Here is a 22,747-nt window from a genome sequence, read left to right as displayed (position 1 = left end):
AATGATTTTAAATGTGGGCTCAGTCTCCTTGGGTAAGCTGCAGCGTGTCTGTCAGATCCCCTCATGAGTGACCATGACTTTTTGTATTTTAACAGGCAGAAGAATTCCACTCTGTTGTTCATGTCCTTTTGGAGTGGCTGGCAGAGGCAGAGCAGGCTCTCCGTTTCCATGGCATCCTTCCAGATGATGAAGAGGCCTTGCGTACACTGATAGAGCAGCACAGGGTAAGCAAGAAAATGAAGAGGATCCTTTTCATTCTAATTGGTCTGATAGAGGGTAAAATAGAAGAAAGGAGGCAGTCTGTCCCATTGATATGGTTTGAAGCTGGCTCCCTGCCAAGTCTCCAAACCTTACCACAAGAAGTCTGTCGTCCCCCCCCACCAAAGCTCAGGGAGAAGAGGGAGAAAAACAACCAAGAAAAACCGAAACGAGAGAGACAGCTAAAGCAATATATATAAATATATTTACACTTATGTTACAGGTATATACAATTGAAATATATACAATTTCACAAGGGAAAGGGAAGGGGGAAGGGAAAAGGAACAAAACCAAAATAAAATATATATATATATATCTTGATTAGTAGCCCAACATCTAGCAACTAAAAGAATTGGCAAAAAAACCCAACTATCTTACTACTCTCCTTGGGACAACGGAGAGTCACGCTGGAATGATCACCGGCAACCTCCATCTCCCAAGGCTGACAAGGCCTTACCAGGCCTCGCTCCCCAACACAGCAGACTCAACAGCAGGGAACCTGCACCTCCAAGCCACCGGAAGGAAAGAGACCGAAGGCCTTTCCTCCTTTCTTCTTATAGCCCGGCTTACGTAAAAATCGTAGGGAATACTGGGTAAATCTGGACCCTTCCTTGGTTACAAACTGGTCACCAAGGAAGGCCTAGACCAAACTACCACACCCATGTAGTTATATCCAGCATCCAGTGTTGGTTTTTGAAACTCTTTCTATAAAAGAGAATCTAGAAATTTAATGTAGTTGATAGTTTAATGTCTATACTGGTTTTGGGCTCTTGTTTGAGTCATCTTGGCTTACTGAGGAAATAATGGGCCTTTAGAAAGTTGCTGTAAACATTTAGAGACAGATTCAAACCCCTCTGCAGTATATGATGCCTGCAATTACAACACAGATGGCTACAGTAGCAAAAGCATATCTATCGTCTTAGCACCGTTGATCAAAATGGCATATACTTTTCTTTCGAGGTCATTTGTAAATGTCAACAGAATGATGTTATCATCCATTAACCTTTTGTCATGGTGAAACAGCGTGCTGTCATACTTGATAAGCATTAGGTACTGAAATACTGCAGTGGCATAGGTACTGCAGAAAGTAGATTGTGGGCCATCAAACTAACTTTGCAGTAATGAAATGGGAAAATGCCTAACTAAAGAGTGTAGAGGTCATATTTTCACTCTCCAAACAAGAGGCTACAAACATCCACATTTAAGCCCATGCAAAACTTGTTGTAAGTGCAGTAGTAACAGTTCCAAGAGTGTAGTGTGCACAGTGTTACAGAACAAATTATAAGGCATGGATTTGTTCATCATTGCTCTGAAGAAAGTTAGAGCAAAACTTACAAAATGGAGAGTGGAAAAGCATCCTGTTTAAATCGAGTTTGGTAATGCTATTATGCAGAGGAGTGCATGCAAGATACAACTATTTAACAGTTCCTAACTAAGGAGTTTTCAATGTACTTAGTATGCAAAGTTTTGAAAAAGTTGTCAGTTTTAATTTAGGGCCCTGGAAACTGGGTACTATTCATTAGCTGGGGAATATAATAAGGAAAAAAACCCTTAAGTTTCTTCTTCTGCACTGTAGATGGATTAACAAAACAGTTCCGTACTAAAGTTCCAAATTGTGCTGCCAAAGCTGAAGCATAACTTCGAACCTCAAAGCAAAGCAAAGTTTGTCTCTTAGAAACCCTGTCCAGCTGGGAAGGATGATTGCTAGCACAACACAACCAGCCTCAGTGTTAGATGTGGCCGTACTGTACTTAAATTTTTTTAGTAGGCTTTGTAAGAGGTTCTCCCAAACACATTTTCTTCTTAAAGGCTAAAGAATAGAAATAGAGAAATTGTTAAGCTAAGAAAGATTATGGCACTACTGCTTTACCACTCACTCAGTCTTCCTTGAATAAGTGATCTCTCCTTTTAAGCTTTTAACATTAGCTTTCAAGAAGAAAAAACAGAAAATCAGGGAAGAAGGAATATGTATTCCTTTTACACCATATACCATTATGTATTGTAATGCTGCAATATTAATATAAAAATACGTTATTGAAATTATTTACATAAATATGAACTATATATTCCTTTTGTCACTGTGGTTCTTGTAAAATACTTTTGCTGCATTCGTGTTCAGTTGTGTGTTGAAAGGTTTCTTCTCGACAATATTTTATCCAAATGGTCCATCTTTGCCTATTTCTGATTTTATTTTCTTGAATAATGCACATGATTTAGTGAATTCTACTATCTCAGCCAGAGATTTCTGTCACTCGTCCTCCTCTCTGGGGACTGAGATCTATAGTGGATTAATACACTGCACTGCTGAATGAGAAGCATCCCATCTCCTCTCTTGTTAATGTGTCTGTATCACTGGATTGCCACAGAGCTCAACACAATTGAGTTCATCCCTTACTGAGTTCATCCCTTACTGAGGGAAAGCTTAATACACTGTATGTAATGCATCACAGATTTAATTTTTGATATATTTTAGTATAGCTGGGCAGGGGAAACAACGTAGTTGCTCATTCTCCTCCTGGCCTCAGTTTATTTTGGTAATCTCATTAAAACCCACTTCAACTTTTCCAAAACTATGTTGAACTGAAATATTCTAAGGACTCACATTTTTATGAGAGGAGGTTTGCTGTTATGATTGGGTCTTAAACTCTGACAATAATTTAAGCTTAAATCAAAATCAGTTAACAACAAATTTCTTTAAATATGGAACCTACATATTCCAGCCCTCTAGAACAAAGTTGAAGAGACTGTCTTTTACACTTTCATAATACTTTACATAACACTTTATGAAACACTTTACACTGTTTCATAATAATTTCATACTTTGTTAAGGCACAGAATAATGTCATTATGACCTGTTGAAGAATCTATTTTTACAATGTTTTGGTGATTTTGAATTTTCTAGGATCTGACTTGGCTCAAAAAAATTCAACTAGACACTGAGAGATGCTGGCAGTTCCAGTTAAGGTTCTCACTAAGAGAACATTTCGGCAGAATAGTAAAACCATTGTAGTAAAAATAACTAACTGGAAAAAAAAATAGAAAGCAATGCAAGCTATAGAAAGGATGGCAAAAGCCCTCCTTCAGTTTTTTTCCTGTTGGTTCCCCCCTGCACCCATTTGTGGTCCTGCCATCATAGGAATAACAATGGCTATGAGCTTGGATGCCTAAAACTGTAAACATCCTTTTGCTTTTACAAGATTTTTCCCACATGGCAGTGCCTCTGAAAACAGATGGCTAATTAGCTGTCTCTGTTCTTGCTGTGTCTCTCCCCCTCAGCTGCTGAGTTTTCACATTTGTGTTAGTTTAGTATAGCTGCTTCTGAACTCCTCTGTCATCTTGTCTGAGCATGTAATTATAGTTGGACATTTCCAGCCTCTGCTAGGAGGTCGATAGTTTATTATGAAGAATTTCTGTAACTGACAAACCAAGTCATTGAAATGTTGCCGGTAGTGATTCTAACCATCATATAGTTCGTTTACAGCACTTCTAAATGCTGTGATTTGCCTTTGTTTTTTTTAATAAGGGTATGTGTCTTCCAAGTGTTTAGAGTGGTAGGCTTTTAAGGAGTGGCAAGCTGGGATAAAGGTTTTAGAGCTGTGTTTAGTACTTTCTGTGGAATAGGCTTTTTAAACATTTTAAGCTTTTCTCATGCAAATTAAACTTGCCTTTTGCAAGTTGAATGTTTCTGAGCAATCAAGAGGCTCGTTTACTGTCCAGATTATGCACTCGGATTTCTCTTGCAAATTTTTTCAGCATCTAATTGAAATTATTACCTCTGCTTTAGGAATTTATGAAGAAATTGGAAGAGAAAAAGGCAGAACTGAATAAAGCAACAGGTATGGGAGAAGCTATTCTGGCTATCTGCCATCCAGACTCCATCACCACCATTAAGCACTGGATAACAATCATCAGAGCCAGGTTTGAAGAGGTCAGTATATGTCAAACCATCTTCATTGCAGCAGTCCATCTTTGATTGGAACATAGCTGACAACTAATATGGTAGTTACACTGGGAGGAAAAGATCCAGCTGTTGAGAACTAAACATTTAAAATACCTATGGGGATGGATGTTAATACCATGTTTCCCTAGGTTTTATTTCAAAACTTGCAGGGCTTTAAGAACTAAAGCAGATGGCCAAGCTTCCTTGTTTGTATGTATTAAAGGAAATACTGTCTGACACTTCCCAAGTGAGGAAAGCCAACAGTTTCTAGTTGTAAACTTAAAAGTTACAAAGGACAGAAAATACAGGGCAAATGTGAAGGATTTTCTAATTGCATCAGAGAGGATTTCTGTCCAATGTATTCTTAATCTAGAGATTTTCAAATTACTGAAGTGGCTGCAGGTAGGTTGCAGAGTGTGTACAACCCTCAACTGTTAAGGTGATATTTTCTGTTTTATATTAAGTTTAAAGAAAAACAAAATACTGGTGTTAGTGAACTATGCCTTTAAGAGTGCCCAGGAGGAAGATGGATGGCAAATCCTTTGTGATTCAGAAACTTACACATACTGTCTGTTAAAATTCTTAATGTGTTGCCTGAAAGTGCTAGTTACTGTGTTTAACAGCACCTGATCCTGAATATCTGTGGAAAAAGTGTGTTGAACTAGGAGTTCTAGTTACCTAGCTACCTTTAGTGATCAGCCCCTACATTTAACACCTTTGATGTTCAAACATCAATAGGCCTCTAAGAGGTAGCTCTGGGTTTACAGTCAATAGAGAAATTTTAAATACATTGTGAAGAATTTCAGATGTGTACCTACTCATACATTGGTTCCTTTATCAAGGTTGTAGCATGGGCTAAACAACATCAACAGAGACTGGCAGGAGCCCTGGCTGGACTTATTGCTAACCAGGAATTGCTGGAAGCCTTGCTGTCCTGGTTGCAGTGGGCAGAGACCACACTTACTGAAAAAGATAAAGAGGTTATCCCCCAGGAGATTGAAGAAGTTAAAGCACTTATAGCTGAACATCAGGTAAGGAATGTTGTCATGTGGTGCTCACATCTCAGCTAGGATTCTTAATCAGGTGTGAATTTCCTTAACTATTTTTTCTCATAATTGAATTCCTTTTCAGATAGTCGGTCATGTGTTTTGTATGTGTACGATGTGCTTGTAGTTTATTCAATACGGAGATAAAAAAACAACCAATCAAAAATGTAGTGTCACATTGTTCTAAAAGCAAACCTACAATTCCCCAGAGGAAGAAGGATAATAATAAGAATAAAAGAAAAACCCACATGAAATATATTACAGTGCTGCCACCTTAGAACTAGTGTTGCAGTGTGGCTTCACTGATAGGGTTTCAAAATCTTGTTTATGAAGTACTAGAGGGAGCTGCTGGTGCAGTGAATGCTCACAGACTTACCCCAGCTTACACACCAGAGCTGTGTCACTTCTATGAACTGCGGTCTGAATAGCAAGTACTCAGAGGCAAAATATTGTTGTATAGCACCTCACCATATACATACAATAAAGGAGTTTGACAAGCTTGTTTTTGGATTTAGGCTTCCTTTAGCAGCCAGGGCGTAGTGGTTTTAAAAGCTTATACTGCCTATTTTTCTTATCTACAAAACCTTTAACTGTGTCTATTTTGTGAGTTTAGCATTATAAGTGTCTTTCTGTGCCTTTCTTTATAACTTTGTTGTTTAGCTTTCTTATATGTTTTTCATTCCTGTGGTTACTTTTGTGTATTGTTAATTAATATCACCTCTATCTGATTGTAGACATTCATGGAGGAAATGACCAGAAAACAACCTGATGTGGATAAAGTTACAAAGACCCATAAAAGAAAAGCACTTGAACCCACGCCAGTACAATCTCATATTCCTGTCCTTGATAAGGGGAGAGCAGGCAGTAAGTAATGATGTATTTTGGGGAGGGTCACACATACCGTTGCTTTATCTATAAAGTTTACAGATTGCTAATAATCTAATACGTTTGATTAGCTTTGAATGAAACGGTGAAATTCTCTTGGCTGATTTTCTAATTATCTCTCATTTTCCATTGTGAGGAAATTTCTCGTGGCAGACATGTATTTTTAAATTTTGTTCTAATCTTCATCAATACCTATTTTTAAAGTGTGCAGCCTTTCATGTGCTATTAAACTTCCAAGAGCAAGTACATGTTGAGTCTTTGCAAACCTACTGTTACCTGAAAGTGCAAGCAACTTCCCATAAAGATTTAGTGCCAAAATTGTGCTCTGTCTATGGAATTATATGAATCCAATAAGATGTGTATTTAGTGAAGTTGAATGGAAAGTGAATCAAGTGAGGAAATTGCTTTCTGTATTTTTAGATATACTTACCCATTGTATTTTATACTTACCCATACACGGAACCTGCTTCTAAAATCAGATTGTTTACTTTGCAACTCTGAGAGATTTACAAAGATTTAATTTAACCCGTGCAGTGGAGCCACTACTAGCTGCTTCTGGCTAGACAAAAGCAACTGTAACCACCATTTGATCATTCCCCAAACATGGTAAAAAAAAAAAAAAAGAAAAAAATCCCATTACATATCAGGATATTATCTCCTTATTTGGGACAGGAAGGAGTAATTTTAGGAGGGTCAAGTAGCCTTGATGTGAATGTTTGTTTTGTTTGAACTGTGTGAGACTTATGCATTTTATCATGTGTTAACAGGGAAGTGTTCCCCAACACCAGGCATGTATCCATCAGCAACCCAGGCACAAATCGAAACCAAGAATCCACGGGTAAACCTTTTAGTCAGCAAATGGCAGCAGGTTTGGCTTCTGGCCTTGGAAAGGAGAAGAAAACTTAATGATGCTTTGGACAGACTTGAAGAGGTCAGAAAAGGACTGTACAGAATATACATACATTTTGCGTAATATTCTTTACCCTGGGTTAAATTGTCAATACTGTAAACAACTTCCATATCTGTTGTGTTATATTGTATGACACAGCTAACTGAAAACACTGTGATACATGTGCTGTAGTGTACTTTAAAGGCTGTCATCATTTTAAATGAGGAGAGTTAAGAGATTTAAAATGTTTATGTAGGTCCTCAAAGAACTAGTTATTCAACAAAACGCAGATGGTTTCTATCTCATTGATGTTTTAGACTGATGGATTTCAGCTGAAAAGAATTCTTTCTGTTTTTTATTAAGCTGAGAGAATTTGCCAACTTTGATTTTGATATTTGGAGGAAAAAATACATGCGATGGATGAACCATAAGAAGTCTCGTGTGATGGACTTCTTTAGGAGGATTGATAAAGATCAAGATGGAAAGATTACAAGACAGGAATTTATTGATGGAATTCTTTCTTCAAGTAAGTTTTAAAATTCTGTTGAATTTGGAACAAACATCTCATGAAGTCTTAGTGTCTATGTAATGTACACTAAAAGGTTTATTGTGTTAGAAGGTGGCAGATTTCCCTTTTGAATTTATTATTACTTTATATTTATTTTACTTGAAAATATTTCTAGATTCTAGAAACTCTTTCTAGTTCTTTTACATTGGGAATCAGGTTACAAATGACAGATTTATATTATTGTCTAGCTAGCAGTTTTCTGGCTTACTGGACTTGGATTGTTATTCCTACAGTACAGTAGCTACTTCAACAATCACTTTTCATTGATTAGTCATAATAGTAAAATGTACCATAGTAGTAAAATGAATCTACAGATGATTTTCAAAATCAGATCATATGATCATATGATTTTTATCAAAGAACTTGCATTGGATAATTTCAATTATAGAAGGAAACCATGTAATTTTTGAAACCAGTGTTTCCATAAACCATGACAATATTCATATACCTATATAATAAGGGTCAAAATGCCAAACAATCAAACTAGAAGGGACTTTTCCTAGCTTTCCTGATGGATTGGTATGCATTAGTTATGCACAGCTGGTGGTAACATAAGTCTGCCACATCATGTCTGTATGTGATCATGTTTCCTTTTAGCAACAGGCTCATAACAGATAAGGTCCTACTTCTTAAAATAATCCTTTATCTTCAAATCATGGACACTTTTGCTTTGAACAGTAAAGACTGGGAATTGGGGTGCTTTTAGCATCTCACAGTTAGTCAGTAGGAGGATATTGTAGTCTATATATTTTCCCCCAACTTTAGGAAATGCAATTACACGGACATGGCTGTTTTGCATGAAGTGACTGAAACTCATGGAAAAAAACCCTGTATCACCGAGAGGTTAAATAGCTTACTCATTTAACTTGGTATCAATTTGTTATGACTGCTAAACCCTCATGATATAATCACTGTTCATCACCTTGAAATTTCCTTTCACCATTTCATTGAGAATCTGTGTGAAGGTTAATATTTTGCTGCAGTGAACTTCATCTAAAGAAGGATTTCACGAAACACCATGCATGGATCTGCATTGGGAAGGCCTTGCATTTCAGATTTAATTAGCAGTGAAATGCTTGCTTGACCTGTCCTCACTAATAATTTGTCTTGTTAATTTATGCACTTATTTATGCAATAATTTGTCTTGTTAATTATGTCTTGGTATTTTATGCACTTTGAAGATCAAAATGTTAAAAAAAACCCAACATATACCTTACAGTTTAATCTGTGCCCTCACTTCTCTGTCTGTCTTCAAGCCACACAGTGATACTCATTTTAATCCAGTACCCAGGTAATGCTGGAGATCCAGATTGTTTTTTTTCAGAAAGATTCCTTCACTCTTTTGAATGTCGTTGGTTTTTTTGATAGACATTATCTGTCACCAAATGCCTAATAACCTTTTAATATTTGTAATAAAACCTTTCATTGTAATGGGTTTGAAAAGCCAAAAAATTTAGCTTTTGTTGTTGTCTTTGTCTTGCAGAGTTCCCAACAAGCCGACTTGAAATGAGTGCTGTTGCAGACATTTTTGATAGAGATGGTGATGGATATATTGACTATTATGAATTTGTAGCAGCTCTTCATCCAAATAAGGATGCATACAAGCCCCTCACAGATGCTGACAAAATTGAAGATGAGGTACATTCTCTGCTTTCTTAGGTTGCATTCTGTTCTACTGGGGTCACATTCTTTAATAATTCATTTTACTTTCACTCCTATATAATTTGAACTTTACTAGGTACACAAGTCTTTAGAAATGTGATATTTACGGTGAAGTAATTATCCAGTTGTGGTTTTTTTCAGGTTACAAGGCAAGTAGCGAAATGTAAATGTGCAAAACGGTTTCAAGTGGAGCAGATTGGGGATAATAAGTACAGGGTAAGTCTTTTAAGGACCTCAGTTCTTTCAGCTTTCTTCATATGACATGGTTTATGCAAGGAATTAAGCTATATTGATTTATAGGAATCTTTTATGGCAATTATATCTTTTCGTTAAGATTGTCTACATTTTATGTTTTTTTCTCTTATTAGAACATATAGATTAAAAATATGGAAAAATGCTGCTGCTTGTATTTATTTTTGCTGAAACTACTGAAGCTGTTTTTAATTATAAGGAATTTTTAAAAGCTAACTGCATGCATATAACACGCACACATAAATACATACAAACAGTGTCTCCTTAGAAGCCAGTCTTTTTGCCTGGATATCCAAAGTGTTTAAACTGTAGCTGATTTTCCATTAATTTAATGAAAACAGTGATTGTTGTTTTCTTGTGGTATTGTGTTGTACTTCAAAAACGTTTTACCAAAGTGTATTCAATCACTTTTACCCTCTCTTGTCATTTTATTGGAACACACATACTTCTGAAGGTTAGGCAAAGTGTTAGATATCTGCAGAACGATTTTAGTAAAGAAAAATAAATATCACATAGTGGAAAAAGATCTGCTACTCCTGGATCCAAAAACCAGAACAATTTTAAGTGGAATATGCGATATTCAGCTAAGAGAGATTAATAGATACTTGTAGATTATTTTAAAAGACCACAGAAACAGCAATGGGAAGGAAACAGAGGCCTTGAATATTTTCCATATTCAGTCTCTGGATGGCTAGCTACCTGCTCATCCCTCAAGTAGATACTTTATTTAGAGTGTCTAATGTGTTAGTTTGCATGTGTTCTAGAGTCATGTAGAGAATTTCCTGTAAACTAATCGTGTCTTTCTTCCATTTTTCATTTCTTATCAGTTCTTCCTGGGAAATCAGGTATAAACCAGTGGAATGTGTTATGAAGTTTCTTTTTTTTTTTCCCCCCTTTTTTTTTTCTTTTTTTTTCTAACGCATAGTGATTTAAGCTTGCAATGGTCAGTCTACTTGCCATCCATTCATCTTCAGCTAATTCATTGCTGGTCAGCTGTGGTATTTCTTTAAATGCTATGGAGCGTTCCTTGTCTCAGGATCCCTCCTCTACAATCCCTCACCTGCTTTCTTTGGCAATTTTTCTCATTAAGGAGATTACTTTTAAAGGAACCAGATAATGGTCAGCAGCAATTCCCACAGCAAAAAATCCTGAGCATTTAAACTGTAATTACAGAGATTACTATTATCTAATCAGTTTTCAGCTTTATAGTGGAATCCTTCAAAATTCTGTAATATCTTTTTTAGGCCATTAGATTAAAGGTTAATTGTGATAAACAGATCCCAGAGTCATATCAGTTATTAATTGCAAATTACATAAAAAATACTTTCATCTTTGCAAAAAAAAATAAGGTAGAATCAAGCAGACTGATTAAGAACCTGATTTGTGGTATTTTGTGTAGTAACACAGTGAATCATTAAATATGTATTTTGGAAATAGGCAAAATAAACTTACTGTTCCAGTTTAGACTACTCCCTCTCCCAAAGTGTTTTCAAAGAGCTATGGCAAGTCTGTAATGTACTGGAGCTGTGTTTAAACATACTTTGTGTCAGCTGGGTCACTGGTGAGTCATACCAAAGCCGTACAGGGAGGAAATGCTAACCAGTCCTTACTTATTCCTGTGGTACATACTGATACACAGCCTCCAAAAGTGCTAAATCATATTTGCCTGGTAAGAATGGCAATACCTTATGCAAACTAGATACCATTAGTATCTTATCCTTTTAAAAAGACAATAATATGTGTAATACATTCTGGATATGTTAGTGTTAACAGCATTAGCCATTTTAAATCTAAAGATTTTGCAAATGTGGGCGCACTCTTATTTACTTGCAAAGGCTATTGAAGTATAGAAGAAAGCAGAGAGCAGTGGATAATCTTACCACATACCTCAAGCAATATATCTAAACAATAATTGAAAATGTTTTTCACATATAGAACAAGTCTCTCTTTTAAAAGACTCTTTGAAATTATGTTAATCCTCTTATCTGCCATCTGTACTCTCAGATCTGGGAAACACAGCATTTCTTGAGAGCATCTCTTACTGGTGCAGAACAGTACCATGGTAAAAAGCAGCCACAGGAAGCTAGCTGAGGCTTCTCTAGTGACAGTGATGTTATATGGCTGTTGTCAAGAACAGGACTTTTTGTAGCTTAAACTCCCTTACGCTTTTAGCTCTGATTATTTGAAATAATGTTAAATACTGTTTAAGGAAAGTTGGTATCCTGGCTATTTTAAGAAGGAAATTAACTGTTACCATTAGAAGAAATGCCTTGTGTTACTTTCCAGGAACCCCACTGTCTGAATTAACAGCAGCTAGGTGGGCAGTTGCCAAAGGACATTGTATTTGACCCTTGATATAGTTGCCTGATGGAGTCTAACTGAATAATGAAGCTGGGATGGGAAGAAAAATAAAGAAAAGAAAAAGATACTAATCTTCAGAATCTAGAAAAAATTCTCAGTAGGATCAAGGCAATAAAAATAAACAGCATCAATTTAGATGCCATTTTTTAAAAACTTTGATCTCCATATATAAAATGGTTGTTTGTTTGGCACATATTGAATCCATTATTAAAAAACCTTTACAAATAATGATCACGCGAATGTTCTTATTTATCGCAAATACAATTTATTATTGAATTAAGGAGCAAAGTTTGCTTTTGTTTGGTTCCTAAAAGTAATATTCCTTTAAACTTATTCTCTCTTCTTGGCTTAAGTAGTACCAAACAACTAAAGTCATCTAACAAGTAGGGAGCACGTTTGTGTGGTTTGCATTTAAAGCATTTCAGTCCCCTCACTGGAGCAAGTAGGTACAGTTGAATTATGGCCAGCCTACTCCAAGGGTCAGAGATTGTTTTAAAGAGGTGCATTCAACTCCTGTTGGTTTTAGCGAGTGCTCTGCATGTTTGCGTGAGAGTGCACTGCACTTGACCTGATGATCTGGTATAAAAATATTTTAGTAGCATTGGCTAAAAAATACTGAATTCTGGTTAGTTTTCTTGAGATTGTGAGGTCAACATTTTGGTCATGTTGTCTTTGATCCAATTTTGAATGGAGGTACTGTGTACAGGTTTTGTTACACAGGTTTCAAGAGCAAAATATTCACTAAGCCTGGCCATTGGCCCAAAGGAAAAATGGACTCATACCAGAACTTAGTATGAAACAGGTTATTGTGCGTCTCTGAATTGTGAGGAACCTTGATGTGTAGACAGAGGAGTGACAAACAGTTTATAACAAAGGACAGTAATGATAGCTATCAATCATTCATTGCTTCTTTAATGTTCCTTTCCTCACATGCACCTTACTATAGGTGAGCAGTGTCAGTGCTATATCTGAAAATATTCCTACAAATGAATCAATTCATAGAACTGTGCAACACTCATAACGCATTGAATTTCCAGCCCACATACTGATTGTTTAAAGTGATGCTGCCTTTCTTTCAGCTGACATCATTAAAAATCAAGACTGTTGCAGAAGAGAGTATGATTTTATCAGTGAAATAATGCAAATAGGTCTTCATTAATTTGCACAAAACCAGACTGTAACCATTTAAATAATGTATTACTAATTTTGCTTCCTTTATGACCTCAAACATTTGAGAATCAAGCATAAAATTAAACTTGAGATTCTTTCTTAACATTCTGCCATCTTCTTTGGATTAGTGCAGTGCCATCTGATTTGAAATCTTAACAGCTTTAATAATCTGCATAAATAAATTGATTTTTTAGCATTTACTAATAATTAAATATCAAAATAAACTTTTTTAAGTGTCTGATTTTTAACCTGTCAGTGCTAAACTGCATCTAAATGACTGAGAACCTCAGACTGTTGTTTGATTCTTATTGCAGTTTGGTGACTCTCAACAACTGCGCCTTGTTCGTATCCTAAGGAGTACAGTCATGGTTCGTGTTGGAGGTGGCTGGATGGCACTCGATGAGTTCTTAGTGAAAAATGATCCTTGCCGGGGTATGTAACACAACTGTTAAAATGAACATGCTGATTATTATTTGAATGCAGTCACCATTCATTGTCTCAAGATGGAGATTGACTTGTATAAAATGCCAGTTCTTGTAAACATCATCTCACTAAATGTCACGTTTTTGTAAACTTTAAATCCCATGGTTGAGATCCTCTTTGGTTGCACTAATGTATGTCTGGAAAAGCTGTGGTGTCTTCTGCACAGTTCCTTCAGTGTTAAAGTGGTCTAATTAAGAATTGAACTTAGCCCAGATAGAGTTTATGCCATGTAAGCTGCTTGTATGACTTGGCAGAAGTAGGACACAGAAATTTACAATAAAACCTTCTTAGCAAGAGAGAAGTTTTAAGGCAATAAATCAAAATAAGGCAATTTAACTGATGAGTAACACCACCACCACCACCATAAGAAACTTCTCTGGTCAGTAGCTGCGCCTAGTTTTTCAGTCTCTACCTTTGTAACCCTTTCTTTTCACTGGCATCCTCCCCAGGACCACTTTGCAGAGCCCTGAGCCTTATACAAAGCAAGTGAAAATTGTCTGGTCTGGAGGATCCTGTGCTCCAGAAAAGCAGGGAGCGCTCTATCACTGTGCACTCCAGAACATTGTATCAGGTGCATTATATTCTCAGTACACAGCAGTGGAAAGCTCACTTCTGTAGTGGGAAAGTAGGCTGTATGGAACTGTTCTTGGAGGAACAGCTGGAGACAGGAAAGAATCCTTTTGTGAAGGAAGTGGAAGAGACACAAGTCAAATAGCAGCCAGAGCAGTAAAATTGCAGAAAGTAATGTTCACTATTTTCAGAGTGACCTGATGTTCTGTAGCTAGGTAATACAGTCCTGTTAACTTGCAGTATTAAATTTACTTCATTTTTACTTCTTAGGAGTTCTGTAGAATGTAGTAATAATCAATATTGTAACAGTGTGAGAACAGCACAGAAGGGTTCAGGAATGGCAAATGAGCTAGTGAAGACAGTGACACAGCTGTTTTGTAGACCTTTCTCCAGTGTCAGCCATCTCATATAGCTTCTACTTTGGAAGGTTTCTGTTACAGACCTCGAGAGAGAGGAGAGCTTGTATTTGCAGCAGTTGTCATGCTAGGTCAAGGGTGTTAAATCCAAAAAGAAGCTACCATAAACCCCCTATTAAATGCAAAATGAACAGAACCCTTGTAAGGATTGGCAGTGTACCACTAAAAACCTTTGTCTACAGGCTTGAAAGGTACCCACAAAACTTCTTATCATATTGAAACCCATAACATCATAGTATCATGAAAGCACTGTCCTAACTTTACAATGACATATCTGACTCTTTTAGCAGGGTTAAAAATAGTCCTTTTGCTTTCCAGTTTATTGCATATATTGTTTATTAAATGTAAGAATAATATTACATTTATTGGTGTTACCACAAGTGTACCTGAAATTTAGCATCTGATTTTGCACTATGGAAAAGTCATTTATGACTGCAGAGCCATCCTTACTTTATAGCTTTCTATTCCTATTCCTCAAAAGTACAGGGTAGTAAAAAATGAAGTGTACCTCAAAATATCTGACTTCATTGAAGGGTTAACTTGGTTAGTTCTGTTGTATCCCAAACATTTTTCTCAGGCCTATTGACAGGGGAGACTGTTGCAATTTGTTCTTGGCTTGACGCTGAGAGATATAATACTTAATAACTGTCTAATTAATTTATTGGAATTCCTTATTACTATCCTTAGTATTGTCTATAGTACTTTGTTCCTTTTTCTTGGAAATAAGTGAGCAGAGCAGTGGGTCTAAAGAAACACTAAGCTCTATAAAATCAGCCAGATGGCGGATGTTGTACATAGGTACCTAATCCTAGTCTGGTTGAAGTCAGTGATGCAGATTAGTCATGAATGCCAGTGGTGCAGGTTCAGACTTTTCCTTGACCTCTTCACCTAGCAAATCTTAATTTCCACCAAGTGCTCCTCATGTATTCAGATAAATCACATTTTAAAGAACTGTTGTCATAAGCAGCTTTAAAAGTATTGCACCTATTTATATAAAATCACTTTAGCTTATATTACTTCTTTATGTCAGCAGATAAATACTGTTGTTACACAAGTATATTTGGGACTGTAGCTGTTTGTCAAAGCACTATTTCCTTTTGGCATAGGAAACCTTTGAGAGCTCGCCTCAGAGCACTTAGAGACAGCTTTTGCTCAAGTCCTGTCTTTTGGCCTGGTGCTCCAAGTCTCTTGCATATGCAGCTGCTGTACTTGATTTCTTCTCCTGCTAACGATTTTCTTTAATGTGACCCATGTCCTGTGTCATTTTTTCTAGTTCATCATCACGGGAGTAAAATGTTACGTTCGGAATCAAACTCTTCAATTACCACTCAGCCTACTATAGGTTGGCAAATCCCTCTCTTTGTCTCCTTCTCCTCTTCTTCTCTCTCTTCATTTCCTTCCCATTTTTTTAAGATAGAAATATATATATATATACTTTTAACAATGTGCTTCACCCATCATATTTAGCTTAACATGTTCCTACGTGGGCTGGTGCTTTGCAAGCTAATTTTTTGACACGCTTGAAGAGTGTTTCAAAAACAATTGTCATTCACATTGATACAGTTAAACGCTAACATGTCTTGCATCTATTCATGCACAACATCCTCTCATATGTGTGTTTGTATGTGTGTGTGAGTGCTTAGCCACCAATTACCTCATCATAGTTTGGGTTTTATGTTCATCATTGCATGTTGCCAAACTACATAACTTCATAGTTTTGAATAAATATATTTGCTGCTTTCCTGTAAGTTGTACTTAGCTATTTCTCCTGGAACATCCAAGCAAGTATTATTTATTATAAATAGCTGTAGAGATAGCAAAACTGCTCACCAGGTTGTGTCTATGTATTAATAGTTGGTTGATTAACAAAGATTTAGCACGTTGAGCATTCCATTATCACGCTGACTTCCTTTGACAGTGGTTCATTCCTGCTGGCATAAAGTGTTAGAATGAGCGAGTTCTGCACATAACTCTTCTGTGTCCAAAATAAATGCATTACACAATAATGCATTTTATTTATTGGTAAAATGTGTTGGAGTTGGCATGGCAAAAATGACCATAAACAGGCTTGTGACAATTTTCATATCTGATTAAATGGAACACCTTTCTCTGCAGCTAAAGGGAGGACAAATGTGGAGCTGCGTGAAAAATTCATTTTGGCAGATGGTGCCAGTCAGAGCATGGCAGCTTTCCGACCAAGGGGCCGTAGGTCACGACCCTCTTCGAGAGGTGCTTCTCCCAACAGATCTACTTCTCTGTCAAGTCAAGCTGGCCAGGCAGCTGCCACACAGGGAGTTGCGACAAGTACACCGAAGGTAAGGAGAAGCGTACAGAACTGCACTAGTTAACAAATGGGGTATAGATTGAATTTTTGGTTTTTTTCCTTGCTCAAGTAATATTGTTGCTTTCCCTAGCTCATAGGGAAGAAGTATCTCCATTTTATTTCATAGTCTGGGGAGGATCTGAGAAGTCTTTTCAATGTATTTCCTCTACTCTTTGCTTGCAATATGGGAATAGAAGTCTACATTTAAGGTGTCACATGAGCTAAGTGGCAGTTTGGGAATTGCTCTGAAAGAGCAACGAACTTCTCCGTTTTGTTTAAAACATAAGCTCTGCCATCTCTTTGGTTGAGAACATTTGTCATTAACTCCTTCTGCTTAGTTTTTATTTCTACTGTGAGATTTGATCTCCATATGAAAGCCTGGGTATCCTTCTCCATGACATTGTTTTCCATCTACTGTCCTTCATATTTTGATTTACCATTGTTTCATACAGACACCCCATCATTTAATACGCAACTATGGTAAACCATGGTTGACAAACAGCAAAACATCAACTCCTTCTAAGCCATCAGAATCCTCAGACTATCAAGGGTCATCTGCAGAGGTACAGTAAGGACAGAGATTCTAGTCTAATGACCTTCCTTCACTAAAACTGTTCCTTCACTAACAGCTGCTAGAGTTTCAGTGCTTCAGAGCTGCAACGTCTTGTGCATATTAATGCATTGTCTTTATTTTAGACCTTTGTCAAATTATTTCTTCCCTTTTTTTCCCCCAAATCTTTTTTTTTAAAGTATTTTTTTTTAAAAAAGGCATTTTAATATAATTTACATGCTTCCTTCCTAAAACTGATTACTTTGGGTTCATAAAGTACTATAATATTCCTGAACTGCAGGAACGAGATTAATAAATCATGATCTCTAGTGCAAAACCACTAATAAAGAAATACCTAATCACTTTGAAGAAGGTGGCAAAAAAGACTGACTTTGATATATAAATGCTTCCAACAACAGAAAGTTTTGTTTAGGGGGGGGTAGTGACCAATCGTTGCTCTAATAAGATTGCTATTTGATGACTTAACAGGAAACCAGCATGACTTACGTAGAAATTGCTAGTATAGCAGTTAGGATTGTGCTGGCAATTAGGCTGTGTGACCAAAATTCGAAGGGGCTTGGAGCCAAAGTGTCTCCTCTAATGTCATTACAGTAAGTGAAAAGATTGAAGCTGTATCATTGTGTCATTTGTGGGAGTTACTCTTGCCCTGAGTTAGGTGGAGGGCTCAGTGAGGGGAAACCTTTTGTTACCACCACTCTGTTGTATCTGCTTTTCACAAATCTGCACTTTGATGCCTATGGCTATTCTTGTGACACCTTCTGGTGTGAAGTTTACATAACCTCAGCATGGCTTTGCTCAAAGATGCACAATGAACTTCTCACTCCCTCCTTCTGTATGTGTTACTTGTGCACTGCAGGTGTGTCTGTGTTTACAGCACTTCAAGCACACGGGGCTGTTGCTTAGAATGATTACCAGCACAGAGTTTAGTCAGTTGTCAGTTTCTAATATATTCATATATTTTCTTTCATCTCTTAGCCGGTAACTGCATTGAAAGATTAATTGATGGTACTTTAAAGAGTTTATAGACATGGGAAGGTGTTGTTTTCATTGGATTACAATGACAGGAAAGCAGTTGGCCTGATTTCAAATGGGGGCACTGTATTTCTTATCTGCTCTTACAACTGCCAGTAGTTTCAGTGAGTTTCTTTTATGTAAACAACCGTGGTTTAAGATTATAAATGGAATGGTCAGGGTGGGGTAAGTTGCAGTGGATTTCTGAGGCATTCTGCAGCATTTTCTGCCCAAGAGAGCCGTTATTTATTTTATAAGTTTATATTTTTTATGCATTTGGGCTTAGGGCAAAACTAAAGAACAGGCTTATTTTCCTTTTCACACCAGTGATTCTACCCCAATGCCTTGCCCAGAGTGCAGCAGCTCCAGTGGAGGTAACAGAAAGTGTTCCCTTTCTCCTTATCCTCCCAAGCAGTGCCTTTATAACAGAGAGATACCCAAGGTGTGTCTAGCTGAACGTCAAGCATTGTATTTGGCTTTAAAGAAAGTTTAACATTGTGACCACTGTTGAAGGCAGCAGATTGTCTGTTCCCTAGCATCTCAGTGTTCTTTTGTTCAGCTGCACCAGACATGGTCTGAGCTGGCAGCTGCCAGGAAAGCTCCTGCCAGGCCTCTGCTTGGTTCTTAGTTCAAGGCAGCTCCCAACACACTCCTCTGGATTTTGGTTTTCAGTACCTAATTCTACCTACTATGGTATGGGGATCAAAGGCACAGAACACACTTCATGGTCTGGTTTTATATTTTGAATATTTACTTAGTATTTTTGTGCTAATTACTGTGAATACTGTAGTTTTTCTCCAATTTGCATACACTTTATTTAGTGTGTTATATGCATTTTGAGATATGAGGATTTAATTCTTGTGGTTTTGAAAGAAATTTTTTGATTTGGGACAGATTGTAAATCAAGACTTATTTTATTTCAGAAAAAAAGAAAGCAGGCAGGGTAAGACTGTAGAGTAGAGAAATTGCAGACAATATAAGACAGATAATGACAACTGAAACTTTTTTAATTAGTCCTATGCCCTTTTTTCTGGTTGTGTTTTTTGAGGGGTTGCTTTTTTTGTTTGTTTTGGGGTTTTTTCTTAGCAAAAGGTTTTTGAAATTTGGTAGCCTTTTTTCAAATATAAAAATAATTTGAAGGCAAAACAAATGTATTCATCACCTATAACCACAGTCTGAATGGTGGAAAGTCAAGCTATGCAGACATAAAACCTCAAGATGTACGCAGACATAAAACCTCAAGATGTACCATCAACTAATCTTATGTGCCTGACTAATTATAAGAAGGTAGCTTTTTTCTTTCTTTATATGCATTATGATACAAACAAAATTTTAAACAAACTTTTAAAATCATTTTTCTTTGGTCTTTTATATTTGGCTACTTCAAATACAAACTGCTGAAGGAACATTCAAAACTTCACATCACGAAAAATGTCCATAGTGGCTCAAACCAGTATTTCAGATTTACAGTGGATGTTACGATGATCATATTCTAAGCTATGTAGCACCTATGACCAGTCCTGATCTTCAGCTGAAAACAACATGTGTTTATTGTGTTTTGCTTTGCATAGGGAACACCAATTCAAGGAAGTAAGCTTAGGCTGCCAGGATATCTATCAGGGAAGGGTTTCCAATCTGGAGAAGACAGTGGCATCCTGTCAACAGCAGCTACCAGAGTCAGAGCTCAGTTTGCAGGTGAGTGTCTTGACTTTAGAGCTTGATCTAGCACTTGCTTTGTTTTCCACCTGAATACTTAGAGTCACATTAGGGTTTGATGGAGATGTCAGAAGAGTGGGAAGGAGTGAAAGTCCTACTGTCTGCCCATTACTGAGGGTGCACATAGTCAGGGTAATGGTCCTCCGTTCACATGGTTGCACAGCAGCTATGTTCAGCTCTGGATGTGCAAATTTGTAACTGCAATCTTCTTGACAATGGTATCTCCAATGTATCTGCCTGAGGAACTGGGGAAGAAGCATTTACTTAAAAAGAAAGGGTCCAGTTCTTCGCAGTATTCAAGTTATGCTCAACTGTGATGGAGCAAAGGGTTCACTTAATCATTACTCGTCCATTTCTTTTGAAAGAACTACAGGGAGCAGGTGTAGGTGACCTTATTAATGGAATAGCCCATACAGATTTTTAAATCAGTATATGAAAATAGAAAGCAGTGAAGCTGTGCTCTTCCAGGATCCTCACAGCAGCTCTGTATAAGGGAGAAGGATGGATGATTAGAACAGAAGATAGCTCTACTGGCTTTTCCTCTCATCTTAGGCTCTGCAAAGCATACTCAGCAGCAGTGGGAAATCCTGATCAAAGAGTACATATCTTTTAAATTACAGGTGATTTTAAAAAATGAGCCACCTAATATTTCAGTTCTTCACACATGCAAGGAACCAGATTTGTGAAGATCAAAAATACTTAATAAGTAATTGGAAAATTCTGAAAAACCACATTAATGATTTTCTGTTTAAGATTCTTTGTTGTGGTTTTTTTCTTCATGGCGCGTTGTCTGGGCAGGCTTTTACTTTATCAGGCTTACTGAGCGCTCATTTACTCAGCCCTTTGTTTGGGAGAATGTATACTCTGCCCTTGTTTAGTTGCAGCTTTCAACTGTGTGAGTTTGATTTTTTTTAAAAAAGAGGGGTACACATTTAAAAATTGGGATGTTAATTTGCATTTCCAAGGTGCATGTACTGAGAAATCATGATAGAATGAAGAGGCCAGATAGTAATTTTTTTTTCAATTCATAGCTGAGAAAATGGCAGGGGAAAGAAAGGCTCTGACTGTTGAGTGAAGGTACAATGCATGTCTAGTAAGTCATGAAAACCAGGATAACACATTTTTAATGAGATGTGCTAGTGGCAAATCAACTATGTATCAGTGTTTGATCTTGAATTTCCTTCTGTTTAGTGTGAGATACAGCATCATTTAACTTGCCTGGCAGAGCCCTAAAGTTTAGTTTGTGCAATAAGGAATTTTTGGGGTTGCTAAAGACCTAGGAAAGACCTGCACATCTTTTCCAACCTTACCTTTAATATTGATGGTTAGCTTCTCTCTTTCCAGAAACCAGAAGAACTCCAAGCAGACCTGGTAGCCGAGCAGGAAGCAAGGCTGGCAGCAGGTCAAGTAGCCGCCGAGGCAGTGACGCATCTGACTTTGACATTTCAGAAATCCAGTCTGTGTGCTCAGATATGTCAGAGACTGTTCCTGCTACAAGCAGACCGACACCCCGAGCAGGTTCTCGGCCAGGATCAGCCAAGCCTTCTAAAATTCCAACCCCCCAGAGAAGGCCACTGGCCAGCAAATTGGACAAGTCCTTGAAGAGATAATATGATTGGCTCCACAAAAGTCTTTTCCTTTTGCATTAAATATTTAAGTTCATAAGATGTAAAATATTATGTAGAAATTATTGTGAAATATCGCAAGAGGTGGATTTTTAATTCTGCAGATGGCCTTATTTGTGTATTTGTCTTCTTATTTTATGTGTATAATTTTTGGCAGATTCGTTTTTGGTTTTGCCATATCCTGTGAGAAAGAGAAAGAGTTCTAATGTAAACTAACAGTTGTACACAGTAACATGTAGAAAGTACACTAAAAATAATTGCCGAATGTACAGTGTACTGAATGTACAGTAAGTCTCTGCAATCTCAATAAAATAGGCCTATTTCACTATGTCATTAGTTAACAGTAAAGGATACCTCATGATTTTTCTTTAAAAAAGAAAAAGAGAATACTAAAAGCCAAAAGACACAATTACACGTTTTGAGCTAACTAAGCAAACACTAAAGGATGTACATCAAAACTACTAAGTAATACAAACCCACATTCACAGTACCCTTATTTATACAGCATTTCTCAGAGAACTCACAGAGTTAATTAAGCACTCGCCAATAATATGATACTCCAATACCTTGCAGCATTTCTGTGCCATTGCTTTCAATGAGGCCAGACACATTCTGGATATATTCTGTAAGAATATCAATATAAAGTGCATTCATGTAAATGTGAGGTTTTCTTTTGCTTGAGTGGATGGTAGCACTGTATCATTGAACTCATTTTGTATCAAAGCAATTTTGCTTGCAGAAAGCTCCGAAATAAACATGTCCCTTGACTTTATTTCTATTGTATTTCTTATTTCACAGGAAGGTAATTTTCTGTGTTATATTTTAGGGCATATACCATTTCAGATAACCAATAATAACCATAGGAACACAGGCTTTAATGTTATTTCCCATTATCAGCAATCAGATTTTGGTTAGCTACCGTGTTTGTTTAATAAAACAGTAAATTACACATATCAAATCACATGAAATTATATGTAGTTATTGTGTGTCAACAATTTTTT

At 36.9% G+C, this 22,747-nt stretch overlaps 1 protein-coding gene across 9 annotated transcripts in view; it reads left to right on the top strand.

Annotated features, from left to right (window-relative positions):
* LOC108497133 (dystonin-like) overlaps positions 1-22,519 on the top strand; it is a 216,625-nt gene extending 194,106 nt beyond the window's left edge. For 4 of the 9 annotated variants that reach the window (XM_017814501.1, XM_017814500.1, XM_017814503.1 and 1 more), the window contains 15 exons: positions 96-224; positions 4,043-4,186; positions 5,041-5,229; positions 5,979-6,108; positions 6,897-7,060; positions 7,382-7,544; positions 9,070-9,224; positions 9,390-9,464; positions 10,328-10,345; positions 13,346-13,463; positions 15,774-15,842; positions 16,616-16,815; positions 17,276-17,386; positions 19,977-20,100; positions 21,466-22,519. In XM_017814501.1, the coding sequence (XP_017669990.1) occupies positions 96-224; positions 4,043-4,186; positions 5,041-5,229; positions 5,979-6,108; positions 6,897-7,060; positions 7,382-7,544; positions 9,070-9,224; positions 9,390-9,464; positions 10,328-10,345; positions 13,346-13,463; positions 15,774-15,842; positions 16,616-16,815; positions 17,276-17,386; positions 19,977-20,100; positions 21,466-21,731 (2,055 nt within the window). In that variant the 3' untranslated portion in view covers positions 21,732-22,519. The remainder of the gene's footprint in view (positions 1-95; positions 225-4,042; positions 4,187-5,040; positions 5,230-5,978; positions 6,109-6,896; positions 7,061-7,381; positions 7,545-9,069; positions 9,225-9,389; positions 9,465-10,327; positions 10,346-13,345; positions 13,464-15,773; positions 15,843-16,615; positions 16,816-17,275; positions 17,387-19,976; positions 20,101-21,465) is intronic. The other 5 variants (XM_017814507.1, XM_017814506.1, XM_017814509.1 and 2 more) reach the window with 3 other exon arrangements.
* Positions 22,520-22,747: the final 228 nt, after the last annotated feature.

The sequence above is a fragment of the Lepidothrix coronata genome, unplaced genomic scaffold (assembly GCF_001604755.1).
Source record: "Lepidothrix coronata isolate B3197 unplaced genomic scaffold, Lepidothrix_coronata-1.0 Scaffold45, whole genome shotgun sequence".
In the NCBI taxonomy this organism is placed as follows: domain Eukaryota; kingdom Metazoa; phylum Chordata; class Aves; order Passeriformes; family Pipridae; genus Lepidothrix; species Lepidothrix coronata.
The sequence above is the reverse complement of the archived record's forward strand: the minus strand, read 5'-3'. Positions and strand labels throughout refer to the sequence as shown.